Source organism: Heloderma suspectum, chromosome 2, assembly GCF_057233095.1.
Source record: "Heloderma suspectum isolate Gila_16-S chromosome 2, 16-S_ref, whole genome shotgun sequence".
Taxonomy (NCBI): Eukaryota; Metazoa; Chordata; class Lepidosauria; order Squamata; family Helodermatidae; genus Heloderma; species Heloderma suspectum.
Window position 1 is genome coordinate 401357024 of NC_139459.1, and position 26412 is coordinate 401383435.

The window sequence follows — 26412 nt, forward strand, 5'->3', positions numbered from 1 at the left end:
TTTCTCAAACTGCCAGATGTGCCCACAAACCCAAAAGGTTCCCTCCCCCTACTCAAGAAGGATTTGGGGGTTCTGGATGCCTCTCTGGAGAGCAGATATGGGACAATGAACCTGTCTGTCTGTCGGAGTGCTTAAGATGCATGGCTCCCTGCTGCATACCTGCAAATAAACCCAAATATGACAAAATGACAGTAAGCCTGCAGTAACTTCCTTCCAAAGGAAATCAAACCTGGCCAAGTGCTGTACCTCTGGAACTCAGCACCACTCTGGGAAGTGGTTTGAGCTGAGAAGGTCAGCTATCACACCGCTGCATGGCCTGTGGCAGGGGCCTCCTGCAAATTGCATTAGGGTTTTAGTTATGTTGGCTATGGGTGGGTGAACTCACCGGGGTCCAGGTCACGTGTTGCTTGCCAGCCGCCCACCCCTATTTGCTGTGCTGCACGCCAAGGCAGGCAATCTGCAACCGCCCAATGAGCAGTATGCATCTGCCTGCTACCTCACCGAGCCTCCATTTGCAGAAAAATGGCAGCCCAGCAAGGAAGCCCAGCTGCTTCTCCAGCATGCAGCACAACATACAGGCTGAGTGAGGATGAGCATGGACCAGCCCTTGGTGCCCTTTGTGTCTGCATGGTGGGGACGAGCAGGGAGAAGAGCCCCTCCACCATACCCATCAAGGCCCAAAGGTTTTCCCCTCAAAAAGGAGAGGAAGAGGTCTCGAACTGGGCCAACGCATACAGCAGAATGTACAACACCCTCGTCTTATATGCAACTTCACATGAGTCATGTAGGGGGATGGATGAACCAGTTCTCCAGCAACTGATCCATGGGTTGGGGGAGTGTAGAGTCTTCCCCAAACTATGTATCAAATCTGGTGCCCCAACTCACTCTCTATCCCTGTGACATGCACACCCCTAAAATTCTTAGGCCTTCTTCCCCTGTTCACACGTGCATCCTTGTCAATTGCCAGTAGGAAGTGAGGGTGGAGACAGGGGTAGTGAGGGTTTTAGCTCTGTTTGCAAATACTGCCCAAGAGGAAGGCAGACATGGAAAAGGAGAGCTGGGGGGGGGAAGTACCAAGTTTCAGCATGGATGGACTACCTATTCCAGTTAATGAGAAGCCATGGCATATGGGTTCGCCTGGTTGGGCAGGGACCTGGTTGACACAAAGGGCTGGTCGCTACACTTACAGGTTCATCACACAAGGCTGTTTATTTTGCAATTTACTGGGGGTTCTGTTTCCGCATTCTAAGCGAGATTGTTTTCGTAGTGTCTTTTAAATGTGGTTTAATAATATTTACATGTGAACCACCTTGGGATTTGATTATATTAGGTGGTATATAAGTATTACAAATAAATAAATATATATAAAAAAATCCCCTTCATGGATCACTGCCTTGTTGTGGCGAAGGGGCTTGCGTAACTCAGTGAAGCCATAAGCTATGCCGGGCAGGGCCACCCAAGACGGACAGGTCATGGCAGAGAGTTCTGACAAAATGTGGTCCACTGGAGAAGGAAATGGCAACCCACTCCAGGATTCTTGCCAAGAAAACTCCATGGAACGTAACACAAGGCTAAAAGAGATGACGCCGGAAGATGAGCCCCTCAGGTCGGAAGGTGTCCAATATACTACTGGGGAAGAGCAGAGGGTATTTCCAAGTAGCTCCAGAAAGAGTGACGTGGCTGGGCCAAAGCCGAAAGGACACTCCGCTGTGGATGTGTCTGGTGGTGAAAAGAAAATCCGATGCTGTAAATTACAATATTGTTTAGGAACCTGGAATGTCAGATCAATGAATCAAGGTAAGCTGGAGGTGGTCAAACATGAGATGGCAAGATTGAAAATTGTCATCTTGGGAATCAGCGAACTAAAATGGATAGGCATGGGCGAATTTAATTCAGGTGACCATCATATCTACTATTGTGGGCAAGAATCCCTTAGAAGAAATGGAGTAGCACTCATAGTCAACAAAAGGGTGGGAAAAGCAGTACTGGGGTACAATCTTAAAAATGATAGAATGATCTCAGTACGAATCCAAGGCAAACCATTCAACATCACAGTAATTCAAGTCTATGCCCCAACCACTGAGGCTGAAGAAGCTGAGGTTGATGGGTTCTATGAAGACCTACAACACCTTCTAGAACTAACACCGAAAAAAGATGTCCTCTTCATCATAGGGGATTGGAATGCTAAAGTAGGAAGTCAAGAAATCACCGGGATAACAGGCAAGCATGGCCTTGGTGTACAGAATGAAGCAGGACAAAGGCTAATAGAGTTTTGCCAAGAGAACACGCTGATCATAGCAAACACTCTTTTCCAACAGCACAAGAGGCGACTCTACACATGGACATCACCAGATGGTCAATATCGAAATCAGATTAATTATGTACTTTGCAGCCAAAGATGGAGAAGCTCTATACAGTCAGTAAAAACAAAACCCTGACCCGACTGTGGCTCAGATCATGAGCTGCTTCTTGCAAAATTTCAGCTTAAATTGAAGAACGTCGGGAAAACCAATAAACCATTCAGGTATGACCTAAAATATATCCCTTATGAATATACAGTGGAGGTGAGGAATAGATTTCAGGGATTAGACTTTATTGGACAGAGTGTCTGAGGAACTATGGATGGAGGTCCGTAACATTGTTCAGGAGGCAGCAACTCAATCCATCTCAAAGAAAAAGAAATGCAAGAAAGCCAAGTGGCTGTCTGATGAGGCTTTACAAGTAGCTGAGGAAAGAAGGGAAGTGAAAAGCAAGGAAGAAAGGGGAAGATACATCCAACTGAATGCAGAGTTCCAGAGAATAGCAAGGAGAGACAAGAAGGCCTTCTTAAATGAACAATGCAAACAGATTGAGGAAAACAATAGAATGGGAAAGACTAGAGAACTTTTCAAGAAAACTGGAGATCTCAAGGGAACGTTTTGTGCAAAGATGGGCATGATAATGGACAAAGAAGGCAGGGACCTCACAGAAGCAGATGAGATTAAGAAGAGGAGGGAAGAATACACAGCAGAACTATACAGGAAAGATCTTAATGTCCCTGATAGCCATGATAGTACAGTCACTGAACTTCAGCCGGAAATCGTAGAGAGTGAAGTCAAGTGGGCCTTAGGAAGCATTACTAACAACAAAGCTAGCAGAGATGACAGTATTCCAGCTGAGCTATTTAAAATCCTAAAAGATGATGCTGTTAAAGTGCTGCACTCAATATGCCTTACAAATTTGGAACACTCAACAATGGCCGCAAGACTGGAAAAGGTCAATTTACATTCCAATTCCAAAGAAGGGCACTGCCAAAGAGTGTTCAAACTACCGCACAATTGCGCTCATTTCACATGCCAGCAAGGTGATGCTCAAAATCCTACAAGCTAGGCTTCAGCAGTATGTGAACCAAGAACTACCGGAAGTACAAGCTGGGTTTCGAAGAGGCAGAGGAACTAGAGATCAAATCGCCAACATTCGCTGCATCATGGAGAAAGCAAGAGAATTCCAGAAAAACGTCTATTTCTGCTTCATTGACTACGCTAAAGCCTTTGATTGTGTGGATCACAACAAACTGTGGCAAATTCTTCAAGAGATGGGAGTACCAGACCACCTTACCTGAGAAACCTGTACAAGGGTCAAGAAGCAACAGTAAGAACCAGACATGGAACAACCGAGTGGTTCAAAATTGGGAAAGGAGTACGACAAGGCTGTATATTGTCGCCCTGCTTATTTAATTTATATGCAGAGTACGTCATGAGAAATGCCGGGTTGGATGAATCACAGGTCAGAATTAAGATTGCTGGGAGAATTATCAACAACCTCAGATACGCAGACGATACCACCCTAATGGCAGAAAGCGAAGAGGATCTAAAGAGCCTCTTGTTGAGGGTGAAACTGGAGAGTGCAAAAGCTGGTCTGAAACTCAACGTTAAAAAAATTAAGATCATGCCATCTGGCCCCATCACTTCCTGGCATATAGAAGGGGAAGAAATGGAAGCAGTGACAGATTTTACTTTCTTGGGCTCCAAGATCACCGCAGACAGTGACTGTAGCCATGAAATTAAAAGATGCTTGCTCCTTGGGAGGAAAGCTATGGCACACCTAGACAGCATGGTAAGAAGCAGAGACATCACCTTGCCGACAAAGGTCCATCTAATCAAAGCTATGGTTTTCCCAGTAGTAATGTATGGCTGTGAGAGCTGGACTATAAGGAAGGCTGAGCGCCGAAGAATTGATGCTTTTGAACTGTGGTGCTGGAGAAGACTCTTATGAGTCCCCTGGACTGCAAGGAGGTCAAATCAGTCAATCCTAAAGGAAATCAACCCTGACTGCTCATTGGAAGGACAGATACTGAAGCTGAAGCTCAAATATTTTGGCCACCGAATGCGAAGAGAAAACTTCCTGGAAAAGACCCTGACGCTGGGAAAGATTTAAGGAAAAAGGAGAAGGGGACGGCAGTTGATGAGATGGCTAGATATCATCACTGATGCAATGAATATGAACTTGAGCACGCTCCGGGAGAGAGCGGAGGACAGGAAGGCTTGGCATGCTATGGTCCATGGGGTCACGAAGAGTCGCGCACGACTTAACGACTGAACAAGAGGCTCATCAAAGAGTGGGCATGGCAGAGGTCACTAGGGAGAGAATTCCATAGAGTAGGGGCTACCACAGAAAAGGCCCTCTCCCTAGTCCTCACCAGCCTAGCTGTCCTGGCTGATGGGACAGACAGAAGGCCTACCGAGGCCAATCTCATTGAGCGGCATCACTGGTGTTGTTGGAGGTGCACCTTCAGGTTCCCTTCCTCTTCCACCTCCACTGAAAGCTGAAGAATATGCTAATCCAGACTGAGTGAGGCAAAACATGGGAATTTCAGGATATTCCATCCATCCTTACCAGGACATACCACCTGTCCTCACAATTTGAATGGCTTTAAAAGGGGGTTGGAAAAATTCCTGGAGGAAAAGTCTATCCACGGTTACTAATTCTGATGGCTATGTGCTACTTCCAGTAACAGAGGTAGTGGTGTACACCAGTTGCTGGGGAACATGGGCGGGAGGGTGCTGTTGTGCTCCTGTTCTGCTTGTGGGTTCCCGGTCGACAGCTGGTTGGCCACTGTGTGAACAGAACACTGGACTAGATGAACCCTTGGTCTGATCCAGCAGAGCTCTTATGTTCTTAACTAAACAGCTTTTGGAAATGTGTTATGCTTGCAACCACGATGTATTTTGTACGCTCAGATATTAACTGTGACTCATGTAAACACTGCTTAAGATATTAAAGATATTAAACACTGCCCACCTCAGAACATAAGCAGAGCCCTGGCCCTGCTGGATCAGAGCAAGGGTCCATCCAGTCCAGCATTCTGTTCACACAATGGTTGCATTGTATTATTTTTATGCTATGAAGTACGGATGTTGGAGAAATCTGCAATGGAATCAAATGAATTTGGATTTCCATGACTCCAACCCATGGATTCCATAGCAGACTGGCTTTTCCCGACTCGCATGGATGTTGTTGTATTTTTTAACTTTCTGGAATTTTATGCAAATTTAGTCAGAGAAAAAGATATAAAAAACAAACAAACACACACCAGCTGAAAATGTGCATTTCCCCCATAGGCTAAATCATGACAATGCACAATTGGGGGGGGGGGGGCTGCACATGGGGGAGGAATTTGTCAAATTTATGGCAAGTGCGAATTCGCACAAATTTTGGAAAATGGAAAAACATCTGATTCCATCAATGTGGGGACTATGGAACAAAAGGGCACCTGACTATCCACGAAACCCAGACAGAATGGATTTTACAAAAACCGTACATCCTTACCTGTAAGTGTCTTGGGAAAGCTCTTGTTTTGAAAAAATAATTTCCATTGATTTGATTTGTACCCCGCTTAGAGGCATAATTAAAATTGATTAAACCAACAAAATACATAAAAATACAACAAAAAACATAGCAATTACATAATAGCAAATAACCAATAAAACACTGCTCCCAATCCAATAGACTCATTTACAGGCCAATGGCCTTCTTAAATAAAAAGTGGTCTTTGCCTGCCAGCAGAAGGGCAACATACTAGACGTAGATAGCCTTAAAAAAAGAAAAGAAAAAAAGAACTATCATATATGATGTGAAATACCCATGTAGGGATGAAGCAAAAAAACTCTGAAAAACAGTTCCATAAGAATCAGATTCCATCTTTAGTTTTTGTAGTTAGATGCTCCTTCGCATTCAGATCAGGTCTCAGTATAATAATGTAGACCGTCTAAGTTCTGCCCCTGCCTTCTCTCTCTTTGCTCTCTATTAAGTCAGACTCCCCAAACCCCACCTCCCCCTGTTCGCTGTCTCTCACGGGGGGTGGGGTGAAGAGGGACCCTCATCCTCCGCCAGCTGGACCTTTGGATCCCAAGGAGCCTGCCTAGTCATGTTGGGACTAGCCTGGGAAAACACCTCTCCCATCTCTGGCGGTTCTCCTTCAGAATCTGAACTACTCTCCCACTTCCCGTGCTCAGAAACACCCCTGACAATACAGGTCATTCAGTGCGAGAGATGCCCTGGAGGTTCATGACATCATGTAAAAGGCCTGCAAACTTCCCTGAAATCCCAATCGCAGGATAAAACCTCCGTGTGAAAAAGAGCGAAGCGAAGAGGCTGCACTGACGAGGAGGAGGAACAGGGGAGCTTTGGGAATCAGCATTGGGCCATCTGCTGAGGTTTACTTAGCACAGTCTGCTGGTCAAGTGAAGCCATAGAAACTTCTACCCCCCCCCCAAACATACACACACACACACACACACACACACACACACAGGCAAGCCACAGCAGTTCACATGCAAACATAGGAGCTATAATCACAAATCCTCATTTTTAATAGTTAAAATACTTCTAACCCTTATCCCCAACTCCTAGTTCTCCCACCAAGGCTCACAGCCTTCCCATCCAGCCTCCCCTCCCATAATAATCATAGTAGGGTTGGAAGGGGCCTACAAGGCCATCGAGTCCAACCCCCTGCTCAATGCAGGAATCCAGGTCAGAGCATCCCTGACAGATGGCTGTCCAGCCTCGTCTTGAACACCTCCAGCGTGGGAAAGCCCACCACCTCCCTAGGGAACTGGTTCTGTTGCCATATTGATCTAACAGTCAGGAAGCTTTTCCTGATGTTCAGCTGGAATCTGGCTTCCTGTCACTTGAGCCCATTATTCCGTGTCCTGCACTCTGGGAGAACTGGGAAGAAATCCTGGCCTTATTCTCTGTGACAAGTTCAAGTCCTTGAAGAGCACTATCCTATCTCCCCTCAGTTTTCTCTTCACAAGGCCAAACATGCCCAGTTCTTTCAGTCTCTCCTCAGAGGGCTTTGCTTCCAGTTCCCTGATCATCTTCATTGCCCTCCTCTGAACCCTCTCCAGCTTGACTGCATCCTTCTTAAGGTGTGGTGCCCAGAACTGGACACAGTACTCCGGATGAGGCCTAACCAGGGCTGAGTAGAGGAGGACTAGTACTTCCCGGGATTTGGAAGCGATGCTTCTATTAATGCACCCCAAAAGAGCATTGGCCTTTTTTGCAGCCACATCACATGGTTGGCTCATATTCAGCTTGCGATCGACAACAATTCCAAGCTCCTTCTCGCTTGTAGTGTTGAGCCAGTTATTGTTGAGCCAGATATCCCCCTTCTTGTCACTGTGCCTTTGGTTTCTTTTTCTTAGGTACAGAACTTGGCATTGATCCCTATTAAATGTCATTCTGTTGTTTTCTGCCCAGAGCCTACCAAGATCACTTTGAATTGTTTCTGTCTTCCGAAGTATTAGCTATCCTGCCTAATTTTGTGTCATGTGCAAATTTGATCAGCATTCCCTGCACCTCCTCCTCCAAGTCATTATTAAAAATGTGGAAGAGCACTGGGCCCAGGACTGAGCCCTGCAGTACCCCACTCGTTACCTCTCCCTAGTTTGAGAAGATCCCTTTGCTGATTGTTCTCCCTTGCCGGCTTTGAGCTGCATTTGCTTGCTCTGCAACAGCCTGATGACCGCTGGCTGCACCAGCACGTCAACCAACCGAAACATAACCTTTTCCTTCAGTGGAAACGTAGGAATGTGCGAACTAATGCCAAGTTGCACAGTGGATTTGTTTCCACTTTGCTTCAGAATAGTTACAGCACAAACATAGCCAGCTACATTGTCAGGCAGGCTGTGCAACGCATGGAGCTTTACTCTTGCTGTCTGCCCGAAGCCTCCCTGCAAAGGCAACACAGGTCAAGCTATTTGCCTGGGACAGACCTTGCATAACAGGACAAGTCCCTGGTAATTCAGGAACAATTGGAGTTCATGAAACCAGCAGTGAATGAAGTAGCAGTGAGTCCATCACCGTATAATGACTTGCCAGGAAAGAAGACTGCTGGGGGGGGGGGAGCATGTTGAAAAAGCCTGGGTTTGAAAAAATGGCACTGTTGCAGAGACAACCCTGCTAATTTTATTTATTTACTGATTTATTACATTTCCATACCGCCCAATAGCTTAAGCTCTCTGGGCGGTTTACAAAGATTTAAAACATTTAAAAATACAATATACAGATTTTAAAAGCCAATTCCATAAAAAACACACCAACAGAACAAGAACATATATCTAAAACAACTTCAACAAGCAATCTCGAAGCAGAAGACCATAACCATATGCCATTCCAGGATCAGTTAAACTTATCATATGCTGCCAAATGCCTGGGAGAAGAGAAAGGTTGTAACCTGGCGCCGAAAACATAACAACGTTGATGCCAGGCGGGCCTCATCGGGGAGATCATTCCACATTTGGGGGGGCCACCACCGAGAAGGCCCTCTCCCTTGTCGCCGTCTTCCGCGCTTCCCTCGGAGTAGGCAGTCGGAGGAGGGCCTTAGATGTTGAGCGTAGTGTACGGGTAGGTTCTTGTCGGGAGAGGCACTTCATCAGGTATTGTGGTCCCAAGCTGTGTAAGGCTTTATAGGTTAAAAGCAGCACCTTGAATCAGGCTGTGAAACATACAGGCAGCCAGTGCAGGCGGGCCAGAATCGGTCTTATATGTTCGGACCTTCTGGTCCTTGTTATCAATCTGGCCACCGCATTTTTCACGAGCTGCAACTTCTGAACCGTCTTCAAAGGCAGCCCCACTAATGAGGTGGTCCCCTGGCCTGTAATGATTCAATGGGTCTATTGTGCCCCCTTTCAAAGTCAAGGGGCATTTGGCCTTGAGCATCCCACAGGATATCTTTGGGAGAAGCATCAGGAGGAAGAGCGGAGACATTCTGGGTGCACCTCGTGCAGCCTCCACACCTCCCAAATAATTTGAAGAAAAACCTAGAGGAAACCAAAGCCCCCTTGCAAGACCAAGGCTTCTGTGGCATTCCCAGTACAGATGGGGTCCAGCCAGCCAAGGCTTCACATCTAAAGGGGATGATAGGATGTAAAACTCACACCTACACAGTCCTCCTCACCTGCCCTAAACCTCCTTCCAAATTCAGTGGTGAAGGAGATATTTATGTGCCCATCCTTTCAGGCTCACATGCGAGACGTCACGTCATGTTGCTCCTGATTCTCGTGTTTATGTCAAAGGTAAATCCTTGGAAACGCCTCTTGAGTTTTGGGGAGGAAAAGAAATCACCATGGTTTTGATCATAAGGAGAAAGAGCATCACTGCCACATCTGGAACTCTCCTTACAGCATGTGCACAGCTGGAGAAAATATGTTTGCATAAATACCCCACTGGGCTTCTCTACTCTGGCATGGATTATTCAGAGGGATGGGTCCTTGTGCCTTGAACAATTGGCTGGCAGTCAAAATGCTTATAGATGAACATATAATGTCCCCACTTAATCATTTTATTTTCCCTTTTCTGCACTTTTCTGGCACCAAATTATTTAGGGTGGTTAAAACAAAAAGGGATCGCGAGGAGCTCCAAAAGGATCTCTCCAGACTGAAAGAATGGGCATCTAGGTGGCAAATGCAGTTCAATGTAAACAAGAGTAAAGTGATGCATGTTGGGGCAAAAAATCCCAACTTCAAGTATAAGCTGATGGGATCTGAGCTAGCAGTGGCTGACCAAGAAAGAGATTTTGGGGTTGTGGTGGACAGCTCAATGCAAATGTCAACCTAGTGTGTGTGTGTATGGAGGGATTTAAACAGTGAGGTCCCACAAAGATCTGTTTTAGGACCACTGCTTTTAAAATTGTTCATAAATAGTCTGGGATTCTGAGCAGTGAAGTGGTCAAGTTTGCTGATGACACCAAATTATTTTGAGGGGCTAAAACAAAAAGGCAATGACAGAATGGGCATCAAAATGACAAGTGAGGTTTGATGAGAGCAAATGTAAAGTGATGCACACTGAGGCAAAAATTGGTCATACAATCATAGAAGAGTAGGGTTGGAAGGGGCCTACAAGGCCATCGAGTCCAACCCCCTGCTCAATGCAGGAATCCCCTCTTCTCCCCGCCCCCCCCGCCAGCCCTCCCTGCACCCACAGCAACTGTGCCTCCCCCCTCTTCCCACATGTCTCCCCTTCTCCCAGAACTCCCACTCCCCCATCTCCCCCCTCCCAGACTCTCCCCCCAAACGTCCCCCCATCTCCCCCCTCCCAGACGTCCCCCCATTTCCCCCCTCCCAGACTCTCCCCCCAGACGTCCCCCCATCTCCCCCCTCCCAGACTCTCCCCCCCCAGACGTCCCCCCATCTCCCCCCTCCCAGACGTCCCCCCATCTCCCCCCTCCCAGACGTCCCCCCATTTCCCCCCTCCCAGACTCTCCCCCCAAACGTCCCCCCATCTCCCCCCTCCCAGACTCTCCCCCCCAGACGTCCCCCCATCTCCCCCCTCCCAGACGTCCCCCCATCTCCCCCCTCCCAGACGTCCCCCCATCTCCCCCCTCCCAGACGTCCCCCCATCTCCCCCCTCCCAGACTCTCCCCCCAAACGTCCCATCTCCCCCCTCCCAGACGTCCCCCCATTTCCCCCCTCCCAGACTCTCCCCCCAGACGTCCCCCCATCTCCCCCCTCCCAGACTCTCCCCCCCAGACGTCCCCCCATCTCCCCCCCAGACGTCCCCCCATCTCCCCCTCCCAGACTCTCCCCCCATCTCCCCCCTCCCAGACTCTCCCCCCAGACGTCCCCCCACCTCCCCCCTCCCCCCTCCCCGACTCTCCCCCCACCTCCCCCCTCCCAGACTCTCCCCCCACCTCCCCCCTCCCAGACTCTCCCCCCTCCCAGACGTCCCCCCATCTCCCCCTTCCCAGACGTCCCCCCATCTCCCCCCTCCCAGACTCTCCCCCCAGACGTCCCCCATCTCCCCCCTCCCAGACTCTCCCCCCATCTCCCCTCCTCCTTCACCGTGGCGCGAACTGCCTCGAACCCACTTTCAGCGCCCCCGCGTTGACGGGGCACGAGTCCGGCCCAGGCGGGCGCCGCGGGGACGCGCGCGCCAGCCCCACGGCGGGGCGAAGGAGCGGCCCGCGGAGCCCGCCAGGGCCGTGGGAAAACCCGGCGCTCCGTTCCCACGGGGGGGGGGGAGGCGGCGAGGCGCAGGCGCGCCTCCTCGGCGGCCCCTCTAGGCAGCCGGGCTCGCTCCCTTTAACCCTCTCGAGGCGGGACGCCCCCTCCCCTCCCCTCCCCTCCCCCCCCCCCCAGCAAGCAGCTCCGCCGGCCTGCTCGCTCGCCGCCCCTCTCCCGGGCCCCCGAAGCCAGCGGCGTCTCCGCCGCAGGGCCAACCCCAGGCGTGCCGAGGCGGGGGGGGGGGGCGCAGCCCTACAACTCCCGGCGTGCCCCAGCCGGCCCGGCGGGCTGGGGCACGCCGGGAGTTGTAGGGCTGCGGCCCCGCCGGCGCCGGCCCCTCCCCGCAAAGCAGAGCAGAGCAGAGCGATCCCGCGATATGTGCGCCGCCTTCTTCGCGGCGAGGCAACGCGCCGCGCGCGATCCTGCGCAAGCTTAGGCGGAGCGCGCGAGAGAGAGAGAGGGGGGGGGAAGTCCTACAACTCCCAGCAACCCCCAGCCAGCCGCGGCCGCGGCTGGCTGGGGGTTGCTGGGAGTTGTAGGACTTCCCCCCCCCTCTCTCTCTCTCGCGCGCGCTCCGCCTAAGCTTGCGCAGGATCGCGCCCGGGGCTGGGGTAGGGGCGGGGAGGCTGAGGCTGAGGCTGAGGCTCTCGGGGCGCTTCCCCCAGCCGGGTGCCCTCCGGAGGCCCCGCACCACACCTCCCATCATCCCCCAGCCGGCCTTCGGCAGCCAGCCTCCCTTTTTTTGGGGGGGGGGAAGCTGCTGCTGCGAGGGGCTAAGACAGAGCCGCCGCGGACGGCGCCTCCTTTCCAGCGCCCCCCGCCCCGTCTCTTTGGGAAGTGGCATGGGGCGGGGAGAGGGAGGGGGACCTTGGAGAAGGTGTGGGCGAGCGGGGGGGGGGGAGCGGGGCCGGTGGCGGCGAGGCTCAGGGGCGGGGAGCCCCGCTGGCTGGGGATGATGGGACTTGCGACGCGACTTGGCGGGGAGGCGCCAGCTTGCCTTCCCTGCGCTCCGCGGGGGCGCAGCCGGGGCGCTTTGGAGCCGCGCGCGCTGGGTCGATTTCTCTGGATGGGTCTGCGGTGGTTTCACGGATGGGCCGACAGCCGCGACCGGGGAATGGTCCTGAGCGAAGGTTCCCGCCGTCCACGCGTCGACCTGTGGCTCTTTCTAATCCCCGGGAGTTGTTTTATTTCCTTTTTTCTTCCCGCAGGAGACGTCTGCCTCGGTAGCCCAAAGGATCCAGGTCGGCTGCGAAAAAAGCATCCGCTGGCCTGCTGGGCGACAGATCGCTCGTCCCGTGGCCGAGAAAGACTCACCGGCTGTGTTGCACCGCTCTTCTGAAATGGAGGTGCCACGCCAGGCAGGGCAAGGAGCAGGGAAAGGCCGTCAGGCCACCCGGGCCTGGGGTTGTGAAGAACTCTGGGGAGAAACAGTGCTAAAGCTCCGAGGCGTTGACACAGCCAGGGAGTTCAGGGGGTTCTGCTGCCAGGAGGCCGAGAGCCCCCGAGAGGTCTGTAGCCGACTCCACCGCCTTTGCCTTCGGTGGCTGAAGCCAGAAAGGCACACGAAAGCTCAGATATTGGACCTGGTGATCCTGGAGCAGTTCCTGGCTGTCCTGCCCTCGGAGATGGAGAGCTGGGTCAGAGGATGTGGAGCGGAGACCAGTTCCCAGGCGGTGGCCCTGGCAGAAGGCTTCCTCCTGAGTCAGGCGGAGGAAGAGAAGCAGGAAGAGGAGCAGGTGAGAGAGAATTTAATCCCGGTCTTTCCAAAGAGCTGAAAATGTGATAAATAGTGTTCTTGAATTCTTCAGGGCCTCCCTACCGGCCCTTTCTGGGACAAGCCCAAAGAGGAGATTTCGCCACCTCTTTAGACACTGCTCCACTGCTCTTTCCAAAAATTACCTTTGAGGTGTAGGAAGCCAAAGCATCATTCTAGCCCCGCTGGTGGGCTATGAGGGTCTGCAGAGTGTGGGAGTTTTTTTGGCGTTATTCCTCTAACTTTCCTCCCTCTTCCCTGTATGTGTTCCTGGCTGCTGTTTCTGGTGCAGGAGCCATTCCTGGAGGTAGTTGCTGAATTGCCCAACTCGGGGAAGGATCCGTTGGTAACCTGTCAGGCGTCGCTGTCGGGGAGGATCTCACAGGAGGAGCAAACGCAGGACATGTGCCCGGGTAAGGGAGAATTCCTTCTTTCTGAGTGCTGTGAAGTTCCCAGGAGAAATTCCAGCTCTCTCTTTCTCTCCCTCTGAAATATCTGAACTGCTTTTCGTTTACCTTTGTCCTGTATCTGAGAAAAGTGCTTGTGTTTCGCCTCTCCCCAGTGTGTATTTTTAAAAGCCTGTTTCCCCCAACTTTGTCTCCCTCGCAGGGCATGGGATTGCATCGCTGAGTTTCTGTAAATCACCTCCTCTTTGTGATGGAGCAGGATCCCTTCCTGCACAGCCAGCTCAGGTAGGGGAGGGATCATCGGAGAATTTGTGCCGGGGACTGTTTGGCGGTCTCCATCTTCTGAGGCCGAAAACACGACCTGTTCCTTAGCTCTGGCGCTTCCAGTCAAGTGGCGTACTCTGCAACCCCTCACTCTTCGTTCGTTCACTTCTTATGGGGCAACCAGCCATACAACAGCATTATCAAATTGTTACCCTCCAGCGTTTTGCCCCCATGCTTATTCCATCTGTTTTTAAGAACTCAGAAACTCCGTCGTTAAAAAAAACCTCAAATGGAACTACAGATCCCCCCCCCGCTCTCTCTCTCTTTCTTTCTTTCACGCACACACAAGTCCCCCAAAAAGTACTGCTGCATTTTCACAGCTCAGCCTGTGCTAAGCTCTGAGGGCAAATAACCCTTTGCCACCTTCCACACTGTGGTCCTAATCCAGATCAGGCCCCGCACCTGCAATTTAGAGCTCTTCTAAAACAAATGGTGTCAAACAGGAGTCCCCCAGCACCACCTTCTGGAAGAGACGGTCCAGGAAGGATGGGAGCCACTGATAAACTTCTCAGAGAGGCAGAGCGCCTCTCCCAGCATGAACCTACCTGTACACTACGGTCATCATCTAAGGCCCCCCTCTAGCTGCCTCTGAGGGAGGCTTGGAAGGTGGCAACAAGGGAGACTTGGAAGGTGGCAACAAGGCCTTCTCAGTGGTGGCCCCTCAATTCTGGAATGAACTCCCCAGCGAGGCTTGCGTGGTCCATCATCATTTTCTTTTCAGTACCAGGTTAAAGCTTTCCTCTGTTCCCAGGCTTTTGGCAGCATATGATAGGTTTTTAATCAGGTCATGGGATATTGTTTGGATGTGTGTGTTTGCTCTGTTTCTGTTTGTAGCCAAACTCTTTTTTATATTATGCATGCTACTGTATTTTTAAGGGGTTTAATCTCGGTAAACCACCCAGAGAGCTTTGGCTATTGGACGGTACAGAAATATAATAAATGAAATAAAACAAACCTGTGCCTCCAAGGCCCATCCCGGCCAGGGGATCCAGAAGGATATCATGGCTGATGGCACTGAATGTCATTGAGAAGTCCAGCAGAACCAACAGGGACAAACTCTTCCTGTCCAGTTCCTGACACAGGTCATGCATCAGTGCTAGGAAAACTGTGCCCTAAATGTATCACCAGGCAGAGGCTGTGAGCTCTGTCTATTTTCTCTCACAGCGTTTTGAATCCTGCAGGAAACTGTGTCTTGGTGGTAGAGCTCCTGCTTTGCATGCAAAAGGTCCCAGGTTCAATCCCCGGCATCTTCAGGTAGGGCAGGAAAAATTGTCCTTCCTGGAGAGCCTCTGCCAGTCAGTGTCGACAATACTGGGCTAGATGGATCCATGGTCTGACTGAGTATAAGAAAGCTTCCTATGTTCCTATTTGTGTTGACCCTATTGCGTCTCCCCAAATGTCTCTTTGGGGACATTCCATAACTCCCCAAATGTCTCTTCGGGGAGTTATGAGTGAGGGAGACCAATTTGCACGTCCTACCTGGGCTCGTCTGTTAATAGGGGATGTTTTTCTTCCTCTTTCAGGGTCCCGTCTCCTTTGAGGAGGTGGCTGTGTATTTCACCAATGAGGAGTGGGCTCTGCTGGGTGCAGCCCAGAAATCCCTGCACCGGGAAGTCATGCTGGAGAATTCTCGGAATGTGGCTTCTCTGGGTAAGGGCCCCCCTTGGTAAAGAGCAGAGGAAGGCCTGGATTCATGGAATCATAGAATAGTAGGGTTGGAAGGGGCCTATCAGACTGTCGAGTCCAGCCCCCGGCTCAGTGCAGGAATCCAAGTCAGAGCATCCCTGACAGGTGGCTGTCCAGCCTCGTCTTGAATGCCTCCAGTGTGGGGGAGCCTGCCACCTGCTCGTAACCTCTCCCCAGTTTGAGAAGATCCCATTGATAAGCACTCTTTGAGTCCGATTCTGTAGCCAACTGTGGATCCACCGGATCATTGTTTCATCTAGCCCACTTTGAGCTAGTTTGCTCATCAGGAGATCATGGGTCACTTTGTCGAAAGCTTTGCTGAAGTTGAGGTATATTATGTCCGCTGCATTCCCACAGTCCGCAAGGGAAGTTACTTGATCCAGAAATGAGATCAGATTATTCTGGCAGGATTTGTTCTTGACAAATCCATGCTGGCTTCGAGTAATCACTGCATTGTTTTCTAGGGGCTAACACATGGATTGCTTTATCATCTGCGCCAGAATTTTCCCAGGGATTGATGTCAGACTGACTGGTCTGTAGTTCCCAGGTTCCTCCTTTTTACCCGTTTTGAAGATAGGGACAACATTAGCCCTCCTCCGGTCCTCCGGCACTTCCCCTGTCCTCCATGATTTCTCAAAGGGAATAGACAGAGGTTCTGAGAGTTCTTCTGCCAGTTCCTTTATGACTCTAGGATGCAGTTCATCTGGCCCTGGAGATTTGAACTCATTCAAAGTTATTAGGTGTTCCTTGACCATATGCCTATTGATCTCAAGCTGCAGTCCTGCCCCTTCAGCCTGTACTTCGCCTTTGCCAGGGGAGTCATAGACCCTCTTTTGGGAGAAGACTGAACCAAAGTAGGAATTGAGCACTTCTGCCTTTTCCTTGTCATCTGTTATCATTTTGCCATCCCTATTTAATAGCTGAACCACCCTTTCTTTCCTCTGTCTTTTACTATGCACGTACTTGAGGAAAGCTTTTTTGTTGCTTTTAGCATCCCTTGCTAACCTCAGCTTGTTCTCAGCTTTAGCCTTCCTGATGCCATCCCTGCAATTCTGTGCTCCCTGCCTGTACTCTTCCTTTGTAGCTTGGCCTTCCTTCTACTTCCTCTATGTGTGCTTTTCTGTTTTCAGGTCATCTCTAAGCTTGTTGTGAAGCCACATTGGCATCTTTTGTTGTCTTCCACCTTTTTCTCTTCTTGGAATTGTTTGTAATTGTGCCTTGAGAATTTCCTTTTTTAAAAACTCCCGCCCATCTTGGACTCCTTTTCTCATTAGAGTCACTTGCCATAGGACCTTACCAATCATTGTTCTGAGTTTCCTAAAATTGGCTTTCCTAAAATCCAGGGTACATGTTTGGCCACACTCAACTTTTGCCTCCTTTAGAAACAAGAACTCGAGTATAACGTGGTCACTTTCCCCCAGAGTTCCTGTAACTGCTACTTTATCAACTATGTCATCTCTGTTGGTTAGGATCAAGTCAAGGATAGCTGGTCCTCTAGCTCCTTCCTCCCCTTTCTGTAGGAGGAAATTATCAACAACACAAGTCAGGAATCTCCTTGAGGGGCCATGTTTTGCAGAATTTGTCTCCCAACAAATATCGGGGAAATTGAAGTCCCCCACTACTACTGCATCATGCTTCCTTGAAACATTGGCTCTTTGCTTTTCAAAAGTTTCATCCTTGTCTTCTCCTTGATTGGGTGGCCGGTAGTAGGCTCTGACCCCCAGGTTCCTTTTATTCTTTGCTCCATTTATTTTAACCCAGATGCTCTTGATGGGGCTACCAAGCTCATCCTCCTGTGTTTCTGTGCAGGGAGATGTATTTTTCACATACAGTGCAACCCCACCTCCCTTTCTGTTCCTCCTGTTCTTTTTGAACAAGTTATATCCTTCAATTGCTGTATTCCAGTCATGAGAGTCATCCCACCAAGACTCAGTTATAGTCTTCTATAGTATTACTTCCCCTGTAATTCTTCTTCTGCAGGCTGTCCACCAGTCTCTTCCGCAAGTACCTGGAATCGGTTCCACAGCTCCACTGCTTCCACTGGTGCGGAGTGTCTTCTAGTTCTTCTGCTCCTAACTGTCACCCTTTTCCAAGGAGTATCCTCTACTTCATTTTCCCTCGCCTCAGCATTTTCCTCTTCTGCCTCAGCTTGCTGTTGCCCTTCTAGCTTCTGTTCTTCACTTTGCTGCTGTAGATTCGTGGCTCTTCAGTGCAAGTGAGGCTTTCACGAGGGGATTGCGTGTGTGGGTGCCATGGCCTGGATGCGGCTGATGTCCCTCAGCACCATTGCCTTCCAGCCTGGCAGGATCCTGGGGTTTCTTCATGGGGAGGAAAGCCCTTATTTGGTGGTCCTCTGTCAGAGATTGCTGAGATGGAGATGGGTGTTCCAAGAGGGAGAGTCCCTCAGGTTGTGCCTTCCTTCCCTGAGCTGAGGTGTGGCCAAGCAGGGCGCTGCCAGTTTCCCCATGGCTGTGATCCTGACCCACATTTCATTTCAAGCTGGGCCAAAATGGCGTTCTCATTTTTGGCCATTCCACCATTCTGTTCTTTACTTTGCTTTGCTGATCTAAATAAGACACCAGCAAGACTCAGGAGAAGCAGTCTGCGACTTCAGCAGGGGTTCGACATTTAGGGTGCAATCCTGTGTTCATTTAGGCAGAAGAAAGTCCTACAACTCCCAGCATTCCCCATCCAGCATAGGACTTGTAGGACTTTTTTCTGCCTAAACTTGCATAGCGTTATGCCCTTCATGAATTAATAGATCTCTGATCATGTTCTGCTAAACTCTGAAAAGGGAACTTCTTTGCTTTATCTAAGTGCTCTGCTTTATCTAATAGTTCCCCGTAACAATCTTGCAGTAAATTCACTGCTACAGGGAACTGGGAAACAATTATTATGTTCATGGTATACAGCTCTTATAGCTCTTACAGGGCTCAAGATGATGTACAATAAAAATCCAAAAACCTAAAACATATTTTGAAACGGGATTCATAATAAAAAACAAAGCAACATTACCTGTTAAAAACTCAGTGGAACAATATTGTCTTCACCAGCTGTCTAAAGGACACTAAGGAAGGAATTTCACAATTGGGGTGCTGTTACGTAAAAGCTTTTAGGACATAGCTAAAAAAAATGTATCCTTGTCAGGATATTTGATGGTTCCAATTTGAATTTTAGCTTGCAAGTAACCCACAGAGGGGATTGCCATGCCCTGCCCAACAGCCACTTTGGTCTTACACTTAGGATTTCATAAGCAATTCTTGGCTCCAGTGCTTAATAAAATGGTGGTGATGTATGGAATCGCCTGTCATGAATTAGGATCATAGAATCATAGAATAGTAGGGTTGGAAGGGGCCTACAAGGCCATCGAGTCCAACCCCCTCCTCAATGCAGGAGTCCAAGTCAGAGCATCCCCGACAGATGGCTGTCCAGCCTCGTCTTGAACGCCTCCAGTGTGGGAGAGCCCACCACCTCCCTAGGTAATGGGTTCCATTGTTGTATTGAATCACAGAATCATAGAATAGTAGGGTTCACTTTTCTGAACAGAGTTTTACCAGCAGCCTGAATAACCTCTCTCCCTATCAGTCCATCTTGTGACAGGGGACTTATAAACCTTTGACCCAGTGTCTAATACTGCCCATATTTCAGGGCCATCAATTTTATCAATTCTGGAAGGCAATTTCCAAATGGCACACTTGGAACACAGTACATGAGGATGTGTATTATTGGGGGGGGGGGGTGAGAGAGAGAGAGAGAGAGAGAGAATAAAATGTGATTTTATCTATTTGATATATGATGTCTACTTCTGGGAGATCACACACAGCTCTGGGCCGGTGAAGGGAGTAGAGCATACAATGTGAGACAAGATCCAAGGCAGGAAAAGTCATAAGACCCATTGGTCCATCTAGCCCAGTGTTGTTAACACTGACTGGCAGCCATGGCTCTCCAGGATTTCTGGCAGGATTTTCCCCAGCCCTACCTGGATGTGTCAGGGATCGAACCTGGGACTTTCTGCATGCAAAGCAGGAGCTCTGAACTGTAGCTCTTCCCCAGGGTTGGGGATAGTTGGGGGAAGAGAAAGGAGCTGAATAGAGGAAGGAAGAAGGGCGAAAATGAGAGGAAAAAGCAAATAAGCAGTGTCAGGGTTCCACCATTGATCTGGATCCCGAACAACTCCTTAAGGATCTCTTGCCTCCTTATGAGTCTCACCTTCCTTCTTGTACCTTCCCCTTTCCAATAATGAAGGTTTAGGCTGTAGACAAAGGGTGACTGATGCTCTAGACACAGGGTTTGTTTAACCACAACAGTTGACTGGTAAATTAAAGCAAGCAAATCACAACTAAAGGTATTTACCCAACAGAGCTGAGTGATACAAAAGTCCTTACAAGAAAATAAAAGTTGCAAAACACAAGTTGCTTTACCCTAACTGTACATTGGCTTCTCCAGGCTGCTTCTTCCTGCTCCCTCTTCAGGGTCTGGTCTCCCTGACTCCGCTCGTACTGCCTCTCTCTTTTTATACCTTCCTCCCCCAAAACCAAAAGTACTGCTTCAAACCTGAATAAATTAAACTTAACAGGGGAAATGAAACTGAAACTTAACCGGAGAAATGAAACTACTCCTCTCAGGGATACCCCCTCCCAACAAAAAAACTCCAGGCCTCTAGCCTTGACCTTTTCCCTTGCCTCCGTAGGTCTCAAACCTTCACAGCAGGACACTAGAAAGGAGAAACAGAGACAACTAACAGCTTGAAAGGGACTCTCTGAGAGTGGCTGAGTCTGTTTTCCTATAACGGACAGGGGTTGGGTCATTTTGTGTTGTTTGCTTTGTCGGCTGGTTTTATTAACTGTCTTTCAGCGTATAAGGCAAAGAATGTTGTTCACAACTCAGGATTGTCCATCTGCCTCTCTTCATCTGTCTGCATGATAGGACTCTTTGAGGCTGCCGGTGGGAGAATGGCATGCTGAAATGATCCAATATGGGGGGGAAACCCCAGTCATCTCATTAAAAACAACTAACATGATGGGGGAGAAGTGGATCCCCCACTATCAGCAGCAATTGGTACAGTCCAAATATGTGGTTTTGCTGACTGTACTGAAGGGGTGTTGAAGGAGAACCACACATGTATGGTTGTTATGGTTTTTAAGGTTGTTTTTCAGGTTTTTCTATGCTTTTATTTGCTTATGGCTTTTATTTTCTGAAATTTTGTAAACCACCTTTGTTGGCTTCAGAAAGGTGGTCTAGAAATGTGATGTGGTGTGATGCTATAAATGTACTATTTCCCTATAGCGCTGAATTGGGTGTGATCCCTGATTAAAGGCCTTCTGCTCTTACCAGATTTCCCTCTCTTTTTTCCAGCAAGTGATGGGTGGAGTAGTAACAGTGATGACAGACCACATGAGCCATCACTGGAGAAGAAGAAGCTTGAAGAGATGGAAGAGATGTTCGGAAATCAGGAGAGACCAAAGCTGCGGGAGGGAGACCAAACGGGGAATTTAAGGAATCCTTTTTGCCTAGGGCATATCTTCCACAAAAATCCAATTCAGCAAGGAAAACCAAAGGAAAAGAAAAGGAATATCTGCCCAGTAGGTGAGGAAATCTTCAGCCATAAATCAGACCTTATTGTCCATCGGAGAATCCACACTGGCCAGAAGCAGCATAAATGTTTAGAGTGTGGAAAGAGCTTCAGCCAGGGCTCAAGCCTTAGTTCCCATCAAAGTATCCACACAGGAGAGAAACCATATCAGTGCCTGGAGTGTGGAAAGAGCTTCAGGCAGCTTGCATACCTCACATCCCATCAAAGAATCCACACAGGGGAGAAACCATATAAATGTCCGGAGTGTGGAAAGACCTTTAATAGGAGCACAAACCTCACATGCCATCTAAGAAAACACACAGGGGAGAAGCCATATAACTGCTCAATATGCAGTAGGAGCTTTTGCGACAAATCGGGCTTTAATATACATCAGTTAATTCATTCAAGGGATAAGCCCCATAAATGTTTGGTATGTGGCAAGAGTTTCATTCGGCGTTCACAGCTTACCTCTCATGAAGGAATCCACACAGGGGAGAAGCCATATAAATGCTTGGTGTGTGGAAAGAGCTTCCATCGCAGCTCCAACCTTACGTCACATCAAAGAATCCATGCGGGAGAGAAACGTTACAAATGCTCAGACTGTAGCAAGAGCTTCTATGATAAATCACGCCTTCTTATACACCAAAGAATACACACAGGGGAGAAACCATATAAATGCCTGGAGTGTGGGAAGAACTTCAGGCAGCATGCAAACCTTGCTTCTCATCAAAGAATGCACAGAGGAGAGAAATCCTATAACTGCGTGGAATGTAGCAAGAGCTTCTATGATAAACACCATCTCCTTATACACCAAAGAATCCACACAGGGGAGAAACCCTATCAATGTTTAGAGTGTGGAAAGAGTTTCAGCCAGAGCTCAAGCCTTACTTCCCATCAAAGAGTCCACACAGAAGAAAAACCGCATCAGTGCATGGAGTGTGGGAAGAGCTTCGCTCAGAGGAGAAACCTTATTAGACATCAAAAAATCCACTTGAGAGAAAAAACATATCCATGCTTAGAATGCGGAGAGAGCTTTTATGACAACTGTAAGCTAAAGAGACACCGGAGAAGTCACAGTGAGGGAGGAAAACCCATGTCTTGGAGTGTTGAAATGGCTTCTGATGGTGTGTCAGTGTTATGCCCCCTCAGAGCGTTCATACGGGAGGAGCAGTATATCATTTCTGAGACTGACTTAGGAGGATCTTGCTCAATCAGCCCTTATAAACATTAGATAATTACCATTGGAGAGACCCCCTCCCCTCCCTTCCTCAATGAATAACGGAGGTGTGAAAAGGGTGTCTGCAAGTGTCAACTACATTAATGCGTGAGAAACTCAGACTTTAATATAATCCTTAGCAAATGCTGATGGACCTTGATTTCAATTACACGGTCTCCACAAACAAGGGCCCACATTTCTTGATTTGGGATGTGTAATCTCTTGTACCCTATAATGTATGTTTTGTGCCTTTACTGAATCCTGTCACTACTTGCTGAAGATTCCTAGTCAGCTGTCTTGCATAAGCTTCCTGTTATTCTCCCTGTGCCTTAATTCTTTGCCTGCTTTACTACTTTCCTACCACTTGGAACATATGCACTTGGTGAACATTTCTTCTGTCCGGTGGAGGTTCTTTGTGCGCTCCACCTTCCCAGGTGATGTTGCATAATGAAACAAGTTTGGCTAAAAGCAGAGTTGCCGCATTCGTAGGGTTAGTACTTTGGGCGATAGATTTGAAGAATTCTAGAATTATCGGAACGGAGATGTACTAAGGTTCCAGTTTCCAGGTCCTGGGGTTGTCGGCTAAAGACGTGAAATGGAAAGATAAACCACCGTGAAGACGAATTTGAGTCTTCCCTGATAATGCATGTGTGTAGTGCAAACGGTGACGGTTGCTGGCACCTCCTCATCCTCTCCGCTTCCTGCTGGGGAACACAGCCCCTAGCCCCAAATGGGAGGAGGTTGAGCTGTTCAATTCTCCGGTGCTTGCCTGCAAGATGCTTTTTTTCCTACTAGCTGGAAGATGTGGAGGCTTCAGTGGCAGTACTGAGGCCGGGGGCAGGAAAGTGCCCATGATGATGATGAGGCATGTCTACACCACCCCATGGCCAAAGCTGTCTGGGCAGTTTACCGAAGTTAAAACATTAAATGCAATATAAAAAGTTTAAAATCCATCTACAGAAAGACAAACGCCATATAACTAAAACCAACTTTGAACTGTCAGTCATAACGAAAGACACATCCAGGGCCGATTAAAACTCATCATGTGCTGTCCAACGCCTGGGAAAAGAGAGAGGTCTTAACCTGGTGCCGAAAAGGTAATAATGTTGGCACCAGGCGGGCCTCATCAGGGAGCTTGTTCCACAGTTGGGGGGGGCCACCACCGAGAAGGCCCTCTCCTTCACTGCCTTCCGAGCTTCCCTCAGAGGAGGCACTCGGAGGAGGACCTTAGAGGCCGAGCGGGAGAGGCCTGCCGTCAGGTATTGCGGTCCCAAGCCGTGTCGCCCTTTACAGGTTAAAGTATCACAGAGAGTGAAGGCAAACATGGCGTGCCTTAACTGAGTTTATTAACAAACAGGAGGAGAGGGGAAAGCCACCAAAAACTTAGGGCAGATTGTGGGAAGATGCATTTCAATAATATGATGAGAACCCTCTAGTAAGTTTTTATAAGTTATTTTTTATGAGAAATGTATGATAGATTTTATTGCATGTGACCCCTTGCCCTGGATGAATTTAGTTAATGATGGTTGTATGTGTTATGAATATCCCCCCCCCCTTTTGGGATTTTTTAGAAGTGAAGATAAAATCATGCCGTAAAAAGATATTTGCTGATTTACACTTTGGCTAATTGGCAGCAGAGTTCACAGTGTGCAGACAGAAACCTTCCTTCTCCTCCTAGTTCATCCTTTTTGCATTTATATTTCTGCAGAAAGAGTTTTTATGCTATGCTAAGCCAAGTAGTGAAATGTCATGTGTTGCAGAGGCAGGAATTTAGGACAGGAATGGAAGAACTGCTTAGGACCAGGGTGGGCAACTTACCAGAGGCAGTGAGCGTATGTACACGAGTTGCTGGGGAACATGGGTGGGAGGGTGCTGTTGCGCTCCTGCCCTGCATGTGGGTTCCTGGACGACAGCTGGGTGGCCACTGTGTGAACAGAATGCTGGTCTCGATGGACCCTGGGTCTGATCCAGCATCAGGGCTCTTATGTTCTGATGGCCCTGCAGATATTGTTGGACTTCAAATCTCATCAGCCCTAGCCAGGATAACCAATGGTGAGGGATGATGGGGGCTGCAGTCCAACACAATCTAGAAGGCCACACATTCGGCCGCACTGGTTTACGATAAAGGACAATGTGGAGAGGTACAAATTTCCTGCTACATTAACAAGGATTTGAGATGATAAAATGCACTCAGCTAATCAACCAAAGAGGCACGTGAAAATGACCCGACCGATGCCCTGCAGGCCATTCTGGTGTTTTGGAAGCCAGTGAGCTCTCATACCAGTATTAGCTACTGGGCTGCAACTCCTCTCTTTGAAATACACGCAGCACCAAATGACTATAATAGTTTGCACCTCATATATATCAGCGTGAATTGATATTTGAGTAGTTGGAATGGAACCAAGTGGGCTCTCCCACACCGGAGGCATTCAAGACGAGGCTGGACAGCCGACTGTCAGGGATGCTTTGACTTGCATTCCTGCCCTGGGCAGGGGGTTGGGCTTGATGGTCTTGTAGGCCCCCTCCAACCCAGCTGTTCCATGATTCTAGTTCTTAATGAACTTTTCCTTTTAAAAACCTTTTTCTTGGCTTTTTTTTTAAAAAAGGATATAAACTTTTGACTGACTGACTTTGTTTAACTGCTAGTTAAAAGCTTTCTTTTTTCCTGAGTGAAGCCTCACAGAACACCCCCTGAACACACGTGTGCGAGGAAAACAAAGAAAATGCAAAATACCCCCCACACTTCCGGTTGTTCCCACCTCCCCCCCCCCCCATGCTGCCCAGCCTTTTTACATACTTGGGAGGCCTGATCTGAACTGCTAGGAATGGAATGTAAGACAATTATGTTCTATAAAACAATTTGTATCTCTCTCGGCTTTATTTTGTTACACTTATGTTCTTTATCACACTTCTTACATATTCTGTTTTATTACATTTATATTCTGAGCATGCTCAGTCCTCATTGCTCTGCTCAGTCTTGATCAAGCTTTGTTTGATTTCCTAAAAAAAAAAAAATCCTATTTCCAAAACAGGAAAAATGAACCAGGATGTCTTCTTGGTTATCCCAGAGTGCAGGACACGGAATCATGGGCTCAAGTGACAGGAAGCCAAATTCCGGCTCAACATCAGGAGAAACGTCCTGATTGTCAGAGCAACACGAGAATGGAACCAATTACCCAGGGAGGCGGGGGGCTCTCCCACACTGGAGGCGTTCAAGACGAGGCTGGACAGCCATCTGTCAGGGATGCTCTGACTTGGAATCCTGCACTGAGCAGGGGGTTGGACTCGACGGTCTTGTAGGCCCCTTCCAGCCCTACTATTCTATGCGTCATATGAAACTGCATGCTGGCCTCTCAGCCCAATTTGTAATTCAGGGATAAAAGCAATGGTTAACATTGCAGGGTCGTCCTACCCTTCAGCTGACACCCCCGCCAGCCTGCAGTGAGGGCTTCAATAGTGCAAGGTTGTTGTAAACCACTGATACGAATGTGGATATGGACGTGAGCTGTGGTCATAGGCTGGTGGCTGTGATCTCAGTGGGGCAGTGAATCCACTCCGGGTTTCAGTCAGAACTCTAAAGGAGCTCTCCAAGGTGCACAGCCTTGCAGTGCCCCACTGACATTGGGGCCACCAGCCTCCTCCGTGTTAGCTTGGGGTGGGAGTGGGGTCTCCTTGAGTAGATCCAAGGTTTGCCTCCCTCCTCCTGCAGGGACAAGTGGGGGGGGGGGGCGGCTTGGGCTGCGGTAAGCTGGGGGGCCTTGAGAGAGGGCTGAACCAGAATCAGCAGGTGGGGTAGCAAGCTGCAAAAGCAGAAGCATTTACTCACCTTTTTCCAAAATGGTCTTCTCTGCAGTGCCCCACACATGGGGAGCTCCCCACACACACACACACATGGGGAGCTCCCCCCACACACATGGGGAGCTCCCCCCACACACATGGGGAGCTCCCCCCTCACACACACACACACACAC

The 26412-nt window shown here is 49.0% G+C and overlaps 1 protein-coding gene and 1 long non-coding RNA gene across 2 annotated transcripts; one reads left to right on the forward strand and one right to left on the reverse strand.

The window, feature by feature from the left end:
• Positions 1 to 8427: 8427 nt before the first annotated feature.
• Positions 8428 to 11489, reverse strand: LOC146356643 (uncharacterized). The gene is made up of 3 exons (XR_014787467.1): positions 11322 to 11489; positions 9440 to 9577; positions 8428 to 8934 (listed from the first exon to the last, which is right to left on the reverse strand). It is a non-coding gene; the product is annotated as an uncharacterized LOC146356643 (long non-coding RNA).
• Positions 11490 to 12062: 573 nt separating this feature from the next.
• LOC146356644 (uncharacterized) lies at positions 12063 to 25305 on the forward strand. Its single transcript, XM_084841262.1, has 6 exons — positions 12063 to 12360; positions 12692 to 13219; positions 13529 to 13649; positions 13846 to 13928; positions 15491 to 15617; positions 21009 to 25305. The coding sequence occupies exons 2-6, from the start codon at positions 12824 to 12826 to the stop codon at positions 22454 to 22456; spliced, it is 2175 nt and encodes a 724-aa protein (XP_084697388.1). The 5' UTR covers positions 12063 to 12360; positions 12692 to 12823; the 3' UTR covers positions 22457 to 25305.
• Positions 25306 to 26412: the final 1107 nt, after the last annotated feature.